Here is a 17,119-nt window from a genome sequence, read left to right as displayed (position 1 = left end):
AGGAAGGCAGGCCCCACCTTCCCCTAGGACTGTGAGTTCTTTGAGAGCAAGGACTGTGTCCCATTCTTTCTGTAACCCATGCCCGTAATGGTGCCTGACACGGGGTCAGCACTGTGTAAATGAGAACGTGTGCCCATGTGCTCACCAGCCTGTGTTCTGGTGATGACCTGCCGGGAAGGACCTCAGCTGCAGGGTCATCCTTTCCTTCACAACTTTGGCTGTTTTTCTCCTCTGGCTTCTGGAAGGGGGGATAGACTTATCTACTAACATCCTAGTTGGTCCACGCAACAACTCTATTTCGAGCTTCCATGCATTCCTTTCTGCTAGGCAGGCTCCCAGGCCAGTCCACACCCTCACCCAGCCACAGGGCAGGTAGGTGGTTGGCAAGGAGGAAGTGGGCTGCCAACAGCACAGGGCAGAAGGCACTCTGCGTAAAACAGCAGGGAGTTCCAGGTGCAAGCAGCTCCAGAAAACTGGTCAGGTGAGAAGGTAGTCAGTGCAGGGAAGCCAAGAGCTGGGCCCAGGTGTCCATGGGCTCAGGGCCGTGGCTTCTGCCCATGGTGGAAGGTCACAAGCCCCAGGTGCTGAAGGGAGTAGGAGTGGGGAGCAGAGTGGGCAGCTGCAGTGACCTGTGTGGCTAGATGGGGGTGCTCAAGGCCTTCTGAGTTTCCAACTCCAAAGCCCAATAGGTTTTTTGAACAGGAGAGCTGTGTGGTAGTGAGCAAATCCAGCCTCCTGCTTCTGTGTAAACTGCCTTTCTCCAGACCAAGGAGCTGAGGCTCCAGTAATAACTTCTGGTCCTTCTAAGTGGGAGCAGCTTGCTCTTCTATCCCCTGGCCCTGGCTTTATCCCAGAGCTGAGGGCAATGTGCTACAGTAGAGGCGGGCTGACTGAGCCTGCCTGTGGCAATAGAGCCACTGCAATCAGTCACCCTTCTCAGTGCCCGATTTTACAGGGTTTATAGCAGTAAGATTAATAGGATCAGCCCCAAGTTCCTGGTGGAAAACCAAGCACACAGCCGCTTTCCTAGATGCCAAGCTCCAGCAGGCTCAGGGAAGTTGCTGCTTAGGGACTAAGGATGCTGAGATGATATAAAGGATCCTAAGTGACATCCAGTTCAGAGTCCTCTCATCTTCAAGCACCAGGACTCCTGGCTTCCCCTGGCCCTGTCCCATCTCCATCACCCACATGTACTGTCTTCCATATGAAGGAAGAGGTATAATCACGTCCCCACCCTCCCTTCTGGGACCGTCACAAAGATAAAAGAGATCATGTATAGGAAGTATTTTAGGCTCCCAGGAAAGCAGCACTAAATGAACAAGAGGTGTTATTAAGGTAAAGTGTTTGGAGATTGCAGATGAAAGGCAGCAGGTAAATAAAGAGCCTAAACATCACCCTCCCCAGAGCAAGGGTGGACTGGCTATCCGGCCACAGTGGGAGCTTCGGAGAAGGGATTAAACCTGCTCCACCACTCCCCATCCTGCTGACTACTGCCATCCTTTGGAGTTACAGTGACAGTGACAAGCTGTTCTGCACTTGGTTTGCCATTTTGGAATGACTGCAAAGAGAAGCAGCTGTTAGTAAGGCCCTGCCTCGTGCTCTTGAATCTAGGGCCTCTTTTGGATTAAATATAGTCTCATCTCCCCTGAGGCATAACAGCCTCCCTCCCTTTCCACAGAGCCCTTTCTGGAGAACAGAAATGCTATGAGGCTTTTTATATCAATTGGTCTCTAAGTTAGTCCCACTTAATTGCTCTTAAACAGGAGATTTATAAAAGAGATCCTGGTCATGGTCTTACAAGCTTGTGTGACCAAGACTCAAAGTTTTCCCTCCCTCCTTGAGCCTTTACTAAATCTACCTCTGCCTCCACCTACCTTCTCAAAGGCTCTCTGACTTGCTAAATGGAACAACTTTATTTAGAAGGAAAAGCAAAAGTATGGTTCCAGGGAGAGCTGCGAGGCAGGGTTAGAGCCCCAGGCAGCACACTGCGGAAGAGTCCTAGCCTTCCCCCAGGGCCCTTCGTTACACGGTTTTGTTAGTCCTCGGTGACTGGATCACAGGCCTACGGGAACAGACAGGGACAGTGCGCTGCGCGCGGCAGATGGTTCCCGTTTTAGCAATGCAGTGGGACTGCGCGGCGATGAGTGTGTCTGGCTTCCCCGCCCTGGGGCAGGCTCTGGGATGCCAGCTGACAGAGCTGGGAGGAAGGAATGTTCAGGACGTGGTGACCTCCATGTTCTGCAGCTGGCTCTCCAGGGCGCCATCGCTCACCGCTCCCTTCTTTTTGCTGCCCTCATGCTGCTGCTTCTGCTTCTTGGATGGCTCCTGGTCAATGGGTGCGGGCTTCACAAAGGGAATCAGCTCTTGGAGACCTGGAAGGGAACAGCCGACCGAGTAACCTACCGTTTCTCAGGAGTCAGAGCCCGTGGAACTCGGGGTGAGTGCACAAAAGGGCACCCACAATGGGCACTTGTTTCATTCATCCTTTCCTCCCCCTGCCTGGATTTTAGCTGCATTTCCATAGAATATCATGCCTGTACCGGCTACCTTCTCAGCTCTGCCCCTGCAGTGCCCAGCACTGGGAGACAGGCAGAGTTTCTGGGGACTGTGTGTGAACAAGAAAACTGGGTTCACTCTGAAAGGGGCCTACTATTCGGAAATGTGAAGACAGAGAAGGAGAGGAGGATAGGCCAGGCTGGGCCTCACCTGGCGGCATAAATTCCTGCAACTTCTTGGGCACGATGATGCCCTTCTCTGTCTGGTAGTTCTCCAGGATGGCGCAGATGGTGCGTGTAGTGGCGCACATGGTAGCATTGAGCATGTGGACGAACTCCACCTGTGCAGAGAGCAGTTCAACTCAACCCTCAGCTCGTCTAAGCGATGACCAGGAGCCATCACCCGGCCAGACTCCCCACAGCAACTAACCAATTCAGACTCATGACTTCTACCCATTACTGAGCCCTTTCTAAACCTGAGTTCTGTTTGGTATTTACTGCCTCTCAGATAACTCCAGGAAGATTCCTCATGTCTCCATGAGTGACAAGAGGCAGGTCTCAGTATTTTGAGGAGAGTTGGGCCTTTTGAGGGAAACAGAAAACACGACCACAGGGGCCTCTCCTTTTGATCCTTTTCAAGTCCCTGACTTGGAAAAGTAGGGCCTGGAAATTGGGTTTGAAGAGATAAGCTTACAACCCAAACCTCCTTGGGTGAGAAGTGGGGAGACACTGCCTCCAACTTGTTCTGGGTAGACAAGTGAGGATCATTCTTTATCTGGAGTGACAGAAAACAAAGCCCAAAAGAGAAAAACTAGAATGACTTTGTAGAATGGGGCTAGATCAGGTTTCTATCTAAAAGGACTCAGTCCTGACTTGGTAGAAGTCATTTTCAGGTTCCCTTTTTAATCTAGATGGAAAAGCTCAGGTTCTCCCACAATGCTGGGAAACACGTGCCCTGAGGGCCGAGAAACAAGGCCGATCCCCTCTGCACCGGGGGCCCTGTGCCCGCCTCCCAGGCCGCTACCTTGTCCATCATCTTCTTGGTTTGCCCGTATCTGATTCGGAGCCGGCGGGCCTGATAGTCTGTGCAGTTGGAACAGGAGACCAACTCGCGGAAGGCTCCCGAGCCCGGAAACCAGGCCTCCAGGTCAAGCTTCTTACTGGCAGCGTGATTCAAAGAACCTGTAAGGAAACACCCCTAGAATTCATGAAGGAAGGATGGTATTTCAGAAGGCTAACCTTTTAGCAAACCCGAAGAATTCTTTAATTCACATCCTATCCGCAGAAGTAAAATCACGCCCAGATATTCTTATCAGCAAACACTCCCAAGGGAAAAGAGTGTGATATTTTAATTAACGTGGGCCATTAACTGGATTGTGAGCTATTGCTTTGTGTGGTGTGGGTACTGTTTGTGGGATGCAAGAGAGGGAGGCCGATACCTGAGACAATATTCACGATGTGGTACGGGATCCCCAAAGCCTGGTAGAACTCCTCTGCAGTGGTGATCATCTCTTCAAACATCTCCCAGGACTTGTTGTCATGTGGTGATGAGTAGACAAACTGTTCAATCTGCAAAGAGGGACCCAAGGAGACAGCGACAATGGGACAGGGTGAAAAACTAAAGGACCCAAGTGGGAGATATTCTTGCAATGAAGACCTGTTCCTATACCACTGGGAGTCGGGCGAGGCTGGGGCCCCCAGCTAGAGAGGTTCTGCACTGCACTGGGTGTGCAGCAAGAACACGTGTTTCTGTAGAGCTTACTGCACACATGCCGGGTGCTGTTCTAAGCACTTCTGATGTTAACTAGTTAAATCCTCATAGTGGGCCTAATGAAGTGGGTACTATTATTACCCTCCTTTTACAGGGAGGAAACTGAGCACAGAGTGTTTAAGCAACTTGTCCCAGGTGACACAGCTGGTAGGTGATGGAGTTGGCATTTGGACTCAGGCAGCCTGGAACTGGAGTCTGTGCTGGCAGTCACTCCACTATGTGCTGCTCAGGCCCTTCCCAGAAACACAGACGCAGGCAATGGGAGGCAAGACTGGAGCCAGGATGCGCTTGAGCGACACAGCTCCTGTCTCTCCTCTAACTACCCTGGACAGATAGATAGAAGGGTCCTACTCCTCACCCTGACTTCTCTACTTACCTTCTCAAACTGATGGACTCGAAAGATGCCTCGGGTATCACGGCCATGGGAGCCCACCTCCTGGCGAAAGCAGGTGGACAGGCCAGCATACTTGATGGGCAAATCCTCTGGCCGTAGCCACTCATCCCGGTGGAGGGCAGCAATGGGCTGCTCGGAGGTAGCAATCAGGTATTTCTCATCATAGGAGTTGTCATCAGACCTTTCACTGCCTTTGCCAATCACCTGATGGAGGTTAAGAGTGAGGGAGGTAGACTTCAGCTAGAGCAGAAACCACAGGGAAGATACGAGCGATGGGACAGGGCGAAGTTTCTTTAATCCCCGCCTGGGAGTGAGCAGGGGACACTAAAGACAAGGGAGGGAATGGGTCAGTCCCAAATGAGGTCTCTAATAGAATTCAAAGAAAAGCAAATTAAAAGGAGATAAAAAATTCTGATACTTTTTACTTATGATGCAGGCGTACAAGAAAACCTGAGCTGATAGCAATATAACGTAATCCACTCAACAAATGTTTGTGAGGCATTTACTACAGGCCAAGTCCTTTAGGCCACTGCTGGACAAAAGGAGACATGGTCTCTGCTTTCTTGGTGCTTATGGGCTAGCCTAGAGGTTATAATCCTCAATCACTCTGGTGTTCAGTTGATTAGAATGATCTTCTGAACCTCGACTTGAACCCTCTGGTTCTCCCTGAGATGGTCCAGGGTTGAGAGAAGCCACAAACTAGAGGACACATCTATCCCAAGGAATGTATGTCTTGCCCTATGGAAGCTTCCAGTCTGGGCTCAGGAGGAGGAGGGCACGGTAAGACCGGCCACTTCTATAATGTCCTTTTGTCCAGCCACTCAATACATGTGCCTCTTCTCTAGGCTCATAATGTTAACGCATGCTCACTTAGGTACATGATACAGATTACCTGGGGGAAAGATCAAACAGGCCCTAGGTCTGCACTGTTCAATATGGTAGCCACTGGCCATGTATAGCTATTTAAATTAAAATTTAAAAAAATTAAAATTAAAAATTTACATTTCAGGTACTCAACAGCCACAGATATAGACCGTTTCCATCATCGCAGGAAGTTCTACTGGACAGTGCTGCTCCAGTATCTTTGAGGTTAAATTTCCCAATGGAAGAAGTCCTTCTGCCGCAGTGCCCAACTACTCACCTTGTAAAGTTCCTCATCAAACTGGCTGAGCTGTGCCACCTCCTGCATGACCTCCTTCCTCATGAAAAACGGGGTGTAAATGGGAATGTAGCCCCGACTTCCCAAGGTGCGAAGGGCATACTGGATGAGTGCCTGTTCCAGGAACACCAGAGGCCCCTAAAGGAGCAGAGACACAGCAGGGGTGATTGGGTTCTGTCGCTGTCATGTTCAGTTGCTAGAATTTGCACTCAGAGGCAAACTGTGTGGGGGTAGAATATGACTACCCAAGGGCTCACAGGAGGCCCCCTCAGGGCTCACCCACCAGAGCATGGGCCACAGAACCCCTCATTGTTACCTGCTCCCCAATATCATCTCCATGTGCTGTAAATGTTCATTGTTAATTATCCTATACCCACCAACAAAGAAGTATGTGTTTCTCTGTTTTTATTCGCTCCCAGAGATTTCACCGCTTTGCTTTCTCCCACCTCCCACCAGTGGATTTCATGTAACTCCCCCCACCCCTTACGTCTCCTTTGATTCTAATGTATAAAATAAGCTACAAAAGTGCCATTCTCCAGAGCATTTTTTCAGTTTGGTTCAAATAAAAATTCTCTACAGGTTTGGAGGTTTCTTACGTTGACGGCACTTATCACAGTGGCTTTTGACTCTGTCACTTGTCTAACTGTCCAATTACACTGAGCTCCTCAAAGGAGAGACTGTTCTGATTCAGTCAGCAAAACATGTATTCACTGCGGGGCATCATGCGGTAGCTTTTGTTCTGAGCACCCCTGATAGCACGCTCCTGCCTTAGAAAGAAAACTGTATCTAATTGCCAATAAGCCTATAGTAGAAAGGGGAGCACATGTGGTGGATTTATGGGCCTCCTTAAGTAAGTTATGTTTTCTGCACAGTATTTTTAAAAGTCCTTCTTTATAATCCCATCCCCACTGGCTCCCAACTCTCACCTTCAGGAAATACCCTCGACTCCCAGCCACCACGACTCCCTTTTCGCCTTCAAAGCCATCGACCATCACCACCAGGTCCACGTGTGAGTACTTCTTCCTGACCGTGCAATCACCCCAAATCCTCTCTACTTTGTTGTCCGCATCCTAAGGAAGCAAGACCAGGAGAGAAAGATACACAACCTCTGAATTCCACCTCTACCTTTCCAAACCCTGTTCTAAGAACAACCTAAAGCTTAGTGAAGCCACATGAGGTTTTAAACGGTCATCATGTCCAGAGACCAGAGAAGTGAATTTGCTAGAGAATTTGTGCTCAATAGAGAAATAATCATTTTTAGATTCCTAGAAGCGAATCTAGCCATGAAACTGAAATCATGATTTTCCAAAAGATGTCACATTGTGTGTTTTTTGTTTGTGGCTTTTTTTTTTACCCTTTTAAATGCCCCGTACTACGACACCTCTACCCAGACAATCAGCATTGCCTGGGGTACAGAGGAGAATGTAGATTATTTTTTTTCCAGGCTCTCATTGGTCCCAGGACCACATGAGGGTGGGGTGAGGGCCCCGACCTCCAGAGTCTGCCACGCCAGCCCGCAGTGAGTTTAACATTCTGTTCACCAGGGAATGAATGAAAGAGGCACAGATGGGCCCTGCTCTGGCTGGGGTGTCAGGGAACAAAGACTGGGCTCAGAGCAGCTTTGTGTTGGGGAAGCTCCCACTCAGCAGGAAACTTTTATCATGCAGATTCCCCTTCAACCTGCAGCTTCTCAGCAGGGTGTGGGTGAGGGGCGAGGTTGTTTTAGCAGATCCCTCCCACGAGACTGGCTGCTACCACGGGCAACAGCAGAGGACAGCAGCCCGATTTAGAAGAGATCTGTGCGCCAGGAGTCTCCTACCTGCGGTCTCCGCCACTTCCCAATCAGGCAAGGATCTGACGCTTTCAATTCTCAATTGGAGGGCAGAGTGAGGACACAAAGGGCCTGCTTCTGATACAAAGCCCATTACACAGAGTGTCAGTGTTTCCTTGTCCTTCCCAGAGGAGCGCCCCACGACTCACCTCGTCGTTACTGATGGGCACAGAGGGATGCAGGAGGTTCCCGATCTCTCGGAGGTTCTCAAAGCGCTCTGACTCCAGCTTTACCCGCTCGGCATCACACTTTAGGATGGCTTCGTCGATGAGCAGTCGGAGTTTTTTGATCTGTGACACTTTCAGTTTCTGTGGACAAACAGGCCAGAGCAAGTCAAGTACAGAGCAGGAAAAAGATTCTGTCGCCCTAACCCCGAGGTGCTCCGATGACAACCCTTGTGACAGCCTTTTAAAAACTGACAATGAAGGCTTTCAAAGCGACGCTGCCCTGACAAATCCACTGGCATTTCCTTTTGGGGTGCCTAAGGCAGAGATGGATCAATTCTGGCCACTCTGCATGTTCCTATATACCTCGGCAATTTTAATATGTAGCTCTTTTCGGAGCTCTTGCTTCCTGATTAAACCAATTTAGCATTCTATTACTACTGCACTTAACTGTTCTCTAGGGAGATTATACATTTATTAGGAGCAAGAGGCCTGTCTTAAGCTAATTTTGTATTCCTATTGCAGGTGTTTCAAACTGTCCTGATTTTTTATGGGGAGCCCTCAGCAGGTAGGGCTGGACAGGAAGAGCACCCCCAACCCAGCCTTCAAGCGCAACACTACTTTTTTTGTGCTTATGCTCTTACTATGCTTTTGTGTTATGGGTTTTAAGAAAGCGTTTAGTGACTAAAAACTTGAAAATTACTGCTCCAGGCCTATTATATAGTGAATATTTACTGAATTATAGTAAACTGAAAAATTCCGATTTTGTGAAAATAGACTAATATAAGCTAAACACAGTTCAGTCCCGTTTTTCTCTTCTTCCTACCCTTGACTGTTCCACTCCATCTGTCTCCAGGGACATGTCCCAGCGGCAAAAATTCAAGGATGCCCCAATGCTGTGTGGAACAGAGTGTCAGCAAGCCCCTGTCCAGGAGGAAAGTTAAGATAAAAGAACAGAAATCCCAACCTAAAAATGGACAGTAACTTACAGCTAATATGTCTGGGGTGAGGTTGTCGAGATTTAACACACTCTCTGGAATAGACTCATCGTCTTCCACCGGCTCTTTTTTCTGCAGGAAACAAACAAACAACACTATTAAATAAATAAAAATTCTGACATCGCTTTATAAGTGCACACCAAATGAATATCATATAAACTAATCACAGAACTTCCTCCATAACTCTCTAAAAAAGGCAACACCTGAGAGAAACAGTAAATTGGAAATGAGGGGGGAAAAAGTTTCAAGTCTCTGTTTTGCCGCTTTCTAGCTTTTTGTAATCCTCTCCCAAGTATATGTTTTCCACTGATTCCAGAGAGAGAGGAAGGGAGGAGAGGGAGCGAGACATCGCTGCCAGAGAGAAACATCGATCGGCTGCCTCCCACACACGCCCCAACAGGGAATAGAGCCTGAGACCCTATGAAAAAAGTTTCGCTGTCACTAACAGTGCGTGTGCTCCCAGAACACACAGGCAGAATACATGGGAATTGACATGATTATGGGACCTCTGGCATGGAAATGATTAAGCAGCACGGCTCCCATAGGAAAAACACCAGTGTGATGATCTATATCAACTGCTATAGTCCGCCAGAAGCTGAATGTGAAAAGAGGGAAGCGGACCAGCAGTAAGTGTAACTTGCTCAAATCCCAGGGGAATCTCTTCGTTATGTTCTTTACTGGTTCAGGTTCCTAATTTTTAATTTTTTGGTTCAGTTTAGAGGTTTACAAGAAAAAAATGAGACAGACTATAGGATGCATTTAATGTCTTTTAAAAAATGATTAAGAGGTTAAAAGGGTGTATTTGAAGAGAGATAAAAACATGTACTATTCTGGGTTAACTAAGGAAGGTGGAACTGAAACTTAACATTCTTCAAGCATGGAAGCACTTTTTGGATGAAGGCCATCCATTGTTACTCGCAATTGGTAAATAACTACAATGTTCCAGGCATTGTGCCAGGTTCTCCCCATTTAAAAAATTTCATTCTCATAATTCTGTTCTATAGGTGAATGTTAGTATTGTCATTTCAGATGAGAAAACTGAGGCTCAGAGGTTAACCTGCCTCAAGTCACACAAGCCAATAGTCCAGGACTTGGAGTCTCTATCCGTGCTCTTTACATAAAACAGCTCGAATAGCCTGAACAAAGGACCTGAAGTCTACCATAGGAAAGTCTTCCTGGCACTGGAGGTCGAACTCAAGAAATAACGGGGAAAAATTACAGGTGGAATTTATATTCTTATTGTAAGAACAGAATAAACAATGAATGACTAGTGTGGCAAGACTTTCACCTTGCTATAGGCTGAATGTTGAAAGCCAACAAATTCCTACATTGAAACCTACCCCTCAGTGTGATGGCATTTGGAGGTGCAGTCTTTCAGAGGTGACTAGGTGAGGAGGCTACCTCATAAGACACCCCACAGAGCTCCCTGGCTCCATCTGCCATGTAAGGACACAGCAAGGAGAGTGTCTATGAGCCAGGGAGTGGGCCCTCACCAGACACCAAATCTGCTCGTGCCTTGATCATGGACTTCCCAGCCTCCAGAACTGTAAAAAATAAATTCCTGTTGTTTATCAGCCACTGGCTCTGTGGCAGCAAAACAGACTAAGACCTGAATAGGGAAGATGGATTCACCCACTTAGCTCCCTCCCTGTCATCCTTCCTTTCTTTTTAAAATAACCCCCCCACTTTGGTAAGAAGTCTGGTATCTCATAGAACCAGGCACTAAACTAGAAATTATGTATTAACTGAGAATAAGATTAAATACCTCCACTCTCAAGGCTGTTAGTTCTCTTACCTTCATTTTCTCCCCAACTGTCTTGCTGCATAGGTTCTTCAGCTTGTTCAAGTTGTCTGCTCGAAATCTGCCTGAAGAATAAAGAACCCGAGAATGTTCTAACAATACGTATATAATTAAGATTCCTCAGTCTCCTAATCATGGCTCCTCAGGACTGATCTCACGGAGCATAACAAGGCTAGACCCAGAGCGCGGGCATATGTGGGAGTGGCAGATCAAGCTAGGAAGGAATGGGAGGCTTTGTAAATTGTGTTAAGAAATTTGGCTTTTTATGCTTTAGAGCTACACTGTCCAGCATGGTAGCCACTAGCCACATGTGGCTACTGAGCATTTGAAATTTGGTTAGCCCAAACTGAAATGTGCTGTAAGTGTAAAAATATACATGCTAGATTTTGAGGGCCTGTAAAAGAGAAAAAGAATGTAAAATATCTAAATAATTTTTTATATTGATTACATGTTAAAAATATAATTTTTGTATCTGGGTTAATACAATATATTCCTAAAATTAATTTCATCTTTCTTTACATTTTTTAAGTGGCTACAAGAAAATTAATAATTATGCCTGTGGCTCACATTGTATTTCTATTAGACAGATTGAAGGTATGTATGGCACTGCAAGACTTAAGCCTGGAAGCCAAATGATTAGATTTTCATTCCAAAAAGATCACATGTCCTGGGTGTGGCCCAAGACTGGGTGAGACTGGGGTGAAACTAAAAGCAGTTAAGACTGTTATTCCAATGACAAGGGCCTGGGAAGGTGTTTACAGCCAAGGTTAAGAGGAAATAACTTCAATTTACAGGAAAAAGAAATTTCACTCAGAACAGCACTTCTTGGGGGGGAGGGGGGATTCTGATAGCTAGCAGACTGCAAGACAGGAGGAAATCTAGAGGCATTGGAAGTAGTCGAGACAAATGCTTATGTGCCCAAAAGTGTCCTCAGTGTATTACTCTGAATTAAAAAGAAGCCACAGTATGAATACTTGGAGCTAGAAGAGCCGTGGTAAACTCTGTGGTGCTAGGACTCCACGTTTTGTCAGATTCCGTTGACAGCCCTAGTGGCACCTTGGAGGTCTACAGGCAGGCGAATAGGTATAGTTGTAATGGAGGGCCTGGTGAGGTTCGCAGTGTCCTTGGAGAACACGATGAGTTCTCAATGTGGCTCGGGGTTACAAGTCCTTGTTGCAGCCAATGACAGGAGAACCCCAACTTCTGATCTGAGGTTCGGATATAAAATAACTTTGATACAAGATCTGTCACAGTCCTTCGGAGCAAGCGACTTGGGAAAAATCATTAACTCCCTTTGGCTGCAAAGGGAACTGGTAAGGGATGTCAAGTAGAAAAGATTCAAATCAATAAATGAGTTGAAAATAAGCGAAATAAACTGCTTTTCATACAGAAGGGCAAAGTGCCCTGAACACAGATGATATTCATGAATTCAAAAAAATCTTTGTCAAGCCCTTACCAAGGAGCTGGTGCAGTGCTAAGCACTGGGATTATATGTATACGTGTGTACATGTATATCCTGTATGTATATGTTAACCCAGGTACTGGGACATACAGATGCATAGACCACAGCCCTGTCCCTGAAGAACCCATCCCCTCACCATATATCCATTAATTAGGAAATGGATAAAACTCCTAAATGTGTACATTATACATAAGAGACGAGCTCACACATTCAAAGTCATTTAGTACAGAACAGTGAATGGATAACCAGATACAAAAATCTGATACTTCTGATTCAGTAAAACAGTGTCCAGTTTAGTTTTTTCCTTCCAATTAATTTAATTCCATTGCAACCCAAAACTTCAGATTCAGGTGGTAGGATCTCACTGTCATAAACTACCACATTAGAGTGACTAAGACATTAGGAGTCAGCAGACAACCAAAGTCAAATACTTTCCTGGTACCCATAGCCTTCTAAGTTTAGGAAAATCAATGTTCCTCATAGAAAGCCACCACACTCTTGGACAGTGACTGCCTTTGCAGGGTGCTGTCATAAACTTGACTCTCAGCTGGTTGCAGACTTATTGCATCAGACAAAATTAATCACGTGTGCTTGACAGCATTCGGCCAATGGGTGACTACTCCAGTTAATCTAAGCAAAGGGTTCTATGGTTTTATTTTCAGTTTCAGGTTTTAGCCAAACTCAGCCAACGCCTTTTCCAGAAAAATTCCACAAAGCACAATTGCACAGCCTCAATAATTACAAGCTTTTTCTTGCCTCACCCCACCTGTCTCCCCATGTCTGACCTACCACGGAAAAGACTTTTCTCAATTTTTAAAGGTATGATCAACAAACCAGGGGCATGACTTTCCCCAAAGCTCCGGGGTCACTGCTTTTAGGCAGGAACGGCCTCCAAAGACTCCAAATACTTCCAATATGGGTGGAGTGAAACTATTACGTGGTAGATGTGACTCAGGCTGGAGCCTTTGGTCCTATCAAAATAGGAGACCACTCTGGCCTTGCTGAAGATGAGAAAAAGGCCAGAGGCGGCCAAAGATGAGTGTTAGGAAAAGGGAAACCTCCCGCCCTGGCTTTGCCCTGGCTACCCTTGCTGGGAGAAGCCTTGACAGCTCTTCATGCGCATGCGCCATGCTCCTTCCCAGACGGACCTGCGATCCGCACTGAGCACGCGTGGAAGGGACCTAGTACCAACCCGGCGGACGGAGACAGTGGGACCGTTCGGGCTACCCGAGCGTTTGCGGGGAAGGCGGGGGACCGGGAAAGCCTCCGAGCCACCGCAACCTGGGGGGGGGCGGGGGGGGGAGTCGAACGAGGGGCGGAAGCTGTGGCTCCAGGAGCGGTAACGAGATCCGAGAGCTGAAGTTGGGATTGGGCTCGGGGACATCCCGCGCATCCCGGTACTCACATCTCCGCCACTCGCCGTCTGCCTTCACCAGCCGATCCACTAGTCCCGGGTCCTTGAAGCGGTTCTTTTGCGTCTCTCGGACGAGGTCCGGGTCGCCTCCTTTATCCACACGAAACAAATCCAGATCCAACACCATCTTTCCTCCGCCCGGGTCAACGATAAGGGGAAATGAGAATCGCAGCCAGGGCGTCAATTTATGACGGACGCACTGCGCCGGCGCGCTAGCAGGCCCCTCCCCCCCCGCAGGCGCAGGCGCAGGCGCAGGCGCGGCGGGAGCCCTGGCGTGGCCTCTTGGCTGGAAGCCGCCGTGTTGCAGGCTGGGCGGCGGAAAGGAGGGTGGCGCGGGCGTGGGCTTCTCCCGCAGTGACCCGGCCCCACCCGGCCGCCCCGGCCCCGGCTTTAGGTCACCTCTAGTGCTTCCTGCCCAGCTCTGCCGCCTTTCTGTGGGGGCTCTCACCGCCCCGAGTGCCGCGGTTTCCCCCTCACGGTCCGGGACGTTGCCTCAGGCTAGACGGAGGCCCGCCCGTGGGGTGGGCGGCTTGGGAGCCGGCGCCGCCAGCAGATGGCCAGGTTCGGGCTCGCAAGGTTGGGTCCTAACACCGGACCCTCTCCCTGACCCCTCTGCTCTCTTCTCCGTCTCGAGACAGGAGCATGGCTACATTTTTCCGTCCCCAGGTGACCTAGGGTACATTTCTTAATCTGATTATTGGGTAAACCAGAGTGTCCCTTGACCAGCCCTTAAGATCAAAGGGGTCGGGAAAATGCGATTGAAATATTTTGGAGGGAGACACCAGGAAGAAATATTCCAAGGGGGACATATTGACCAGCCTCGAAGGCAGCACGAGGTGTTGAGGTCGTGTCTTAGGATATTAGAAAACTTGAGCAAAGATCTCGTTGCACTTCGTTTGGGTAACATTCAGGCCTATACAGTAAAAATGCTGGTAGCTGGTGGAGCCGAAGGTAATCAAAGGATCTCCCTGGTAAGGAGAGATCGGAGGATTTGGGGATAGGCGTCCTGTGCTCCCCATCTTTCCCCACCTTGCGGACGGAGGCTTCAGGGCCCGGGCCGTCCCAAGGCTAGTGGCTCACCCCGGACCCTGCTCCCTGAACCTGCCACAAGCTTCCACCCTCAGCCTTCTCCCTGCAAGTCGCTCCCGCGGTGGGGATGTGAAGTGCATCTCCCACGCGGCAGACACCGTGCTGGGTCTTGCGGAGAAAAAGATACCGATGTGGAGCACACCCGCGGGCGCGGCTGAGCGGTTGAGCGTCCACCTGGGATCCAGGAGATGCGGTTCGATTCCGGGTCAGGGCACAGGCCCCGGGGGAGCCGGCTCGACCCCCAGCAGGGGGCGCGCGGGAGGCAGCCGGCCAGTGCCTCTCTCATCATGGATGTTTCTCTCTCCCTCCCTCTCCCTGTCCTCTCTCTGAAATCAACAAAGATATTTAAAACAAAACAAAAAGAACCAAAATAAGAACAACAACAAAAAACCAGATGTGGGTCACAACCAACCAGCTGAGGGAATTCTTTTGAGGGAATTACGGAGCCGTCAACTAGAGTGAAGGAAAAACAGACGCAGGGAAACCCAGCTACCCTGGGAAATGGTTCTTGACTCCCTCCAGGGTTTTATCCACGGGTAGCCTCTAATGATCCACCTCAGACCCAAACGAGCTAACGTTGCTCGCATGGGTGGTCGCCCCGTTATGGGGCCGGCCTCGGCGCCGCCGACCGGAAGCCCGGCTGGAAGGGACCGGAACTAGCCTAAGAAGCTGCGCGCGGCCTCCGGGCCGGGCCTCCCTGCACCTTGGGAGCTGAGGCGGCGTTGCCTGCCTCTTACATTGCGGAGACCGAGGCTCTGGCTGGTGGCTGACTCCCCGACAGGCGGCCAGAGGCTCGCGCTGCGCCGGGGTACCGCTGTCGTCTCGGTGACTCCGCGGGACCCGGAACCCTTCTCCTCCGCACTTGAAGCCTCAAGGCCGGTCCCCGCTTCTCGCCCACCCGCCCGGCCATCCAGCCCGCGTGGAAGGAAAACAGCTCGAGAGGTATGTTTTTATTTCACACCAAAAAAAAAAAGTGACGCGCAGGACCCATCCCCGTAACAAACTACAAACTCTTGGAATACAGGGTAAGAAAAGGGAAATCCAACCAGCCTTGAGGAGACCAAAAAAAAAAAAAAAATCAGTTTCACAAAGCTGAAAAATTGCGTTACAAAGTCTCTGTTGTATAAATATAGTCAGTTTTATCTTTAATGTAGAGTCAGACACCAAAAAAAAAAAAGATTGAAAGCAAAAGGTTTTGTTGGCATAAGAAATCCCCTGGTCCTCGACTATGCCGCAATCTTTATTTGTATTCCCAGCCAAACACAGGTGCCGTCTATGCGATGAGAGTTGCTTGTGTGTTCTGGGACTTTAGGTAACCAAATGGGGTTTAAATATTTTATGTCCTGAGCCCACACTCCCTCCCCCAATAGCTTATACAAACTACTCTAGCCTTAGTTTAAGGGTGCAAGGCTTTTCCCGTACACCATCTAACTTTGTCTACTCTAAAATTAATTGTGGTGCTGGACACAGTTCTCCAGGTATACTAAAATCCACTGAATTGTACATTTTAATTGAGAGAATTTGTATGGTGTTTGAATTACAGCTCAAAAGAGCTATCACCAAATATCTAGCGTGCCTAAGTTGCCAGGGGAGCAACAGGTGACCCCAAGAGCATAACTCAGGGGTTCCTGGCAGGACACAGGGAAGATCTGCAGAAGTCAGCACTCTAAGGGATGGTTAAAAAGAGACCCTTAAAGTATTATGACTGCATCAGTGGGGTCTGAGGTTGCTGGGGGGGGGGGGGGGACACTCCATTTCAAGATGTCGGAATAAAGAAGCCAGCAGGGTATGTACTTTGTCCTACCACTTCTAAAATAGCCTCAGGATGGCCTGTGGCCTTTGTCACAGGTTATTCAGTGGGCAAGCAGCCCAGGGCGTGGCTGCACAGAGCCATGGGCTGGAGTTCAGGAACTAGTATCTGCACCCTTTCGGAGAAATGCCAACGTGGCCAGAGTTTCTGAGAGCCTGACTCCCACAGGAGGAGGGAGGGCTTGGATACCCAAAGAAAAGCTTCTAGATTTTATTGAACCAAAGGGACTGCCTGCCTTCAGTGACGCTGTTGTTGGCCAGAAGTCACGGCAGGGCTCTAGTTCTCACTGACCCTTTTATAAGATTGTTTCTGGGACAGCAGTGGCCAGTAGGACCAGCACACCATTTTGTAGTGGACAGACTGCTTAGAAATGCCACCTCCATTCTATTCCCTACCACCTGGTCACCAATGGCCACTCAAGAAGGGAGACAGGCACAGGCCATGGGCACTGGGGCCCTTGGCCAAGGGATGGTCATTCTAGCCTGATAGGGAGGGAGGATTGTCAGTAGTAGAAAGAAAAAGGAAATGTGGACTCTTGCTCTGGTTTTACCATTCTAGTTAAAGTTCATCGGTGATGGTGTAAAAGTGAAAAAAAGGGACATGGAGGACGACACTCACTGTACTCGCCTTTCAGAAGGGATGCTGCCAGAAATTGGGGTCAGAAGTCTTTTCAGTTTTTTGATACACAGAGAAAATGAGGACAGGAAAAAGGGAAGGACAGGGGCTTGAGA

General features: G+C 48.8%; 2 protein-coding genes across 3 annotated transcripts in view; one reads left to right on the top strand and one right to left on the bottom strand.

The window, feature by feature from the left end:
* Positions 1-1,894: 1,894 nt before the first annotated feature.
* Positions 1,895-13,680, bottom strand: SARS1 (seryl-tRNA synthetase 1). 2 transcript variants are annotated; one of them, XM_087828294.1, is made up of 12 exons: positions 13,481-13,680; positions 10,608-10,678; positions 8,804-8,884; positions 7,800-7,958; positions 6,746-6,889; positions 5,802-5,957; positions 4,643-4,864; positions 3,935-4,064; positions 3,520-3,677; positions 3,199-3,270; positions 2,707-2,836; positions 1,895-2,372 (listed from the first exon to the last, which is right to left on the bottom strand). In XM_087828294.1, the coding sequence occupies exons 1-12, from the start codon at positions 13,614-13,616 to the stop codon at positions 2,215-2,217; spliced, it is 1,617 nt and encodes a 538-aa protein (XP_087684420.1). In that variant the 5' UTR covers positions 13,617-13,680; the 3' UTR covers positions 1,895-2,214. The 2 variants fall into 2 exon arrangements, with proteins under 2 accessions (XP_087684420.1, XP_016073668.1); XM_016218182.2 differs by lacking the exon at positions 3,199-3,270.
* A 1,117-nt stretch (positions 13,681-14,797) lies between these two features.
* The window catches only part of CFAP276 (cilia and flagella associated protein 276), a 52,476-nt gene continuing 50,154 nt past the window's right edge, over positions 14,798-17,119 (top strand). Inside the window, exon 1 of the mRNA XM_087827962.1 lies at positions 14,798-15,520. The gene's annotated coding sequence lies outside the window, so the exon portion shown is untranslated. The remainder of the gene's footprint in view (positions 15,521-17,119) is intronic.

The sequence above is a fragment of the Miniopterus natalensis genome, chromosome 19 (genome assembly GCF_054644295.1).
Source record: "Miniopterus natalensis isolate mMinNat1 chromosome 19, mMinNat1.hap1, whole genome shotgun sequence".
Taxonomy (NCBI): domain Eukaryota; kingdom Metazoa; phylum Chordata; class Mammalia; order Chiroptera; family Miniopteridae; genus Miniopterus; species Miniopterus natalensis.
The sequence above is the reverse complement of the archived record's forward strand: the minus strand, read 5'-3'. Positions and strand labels throughout refer to the sequence as shown.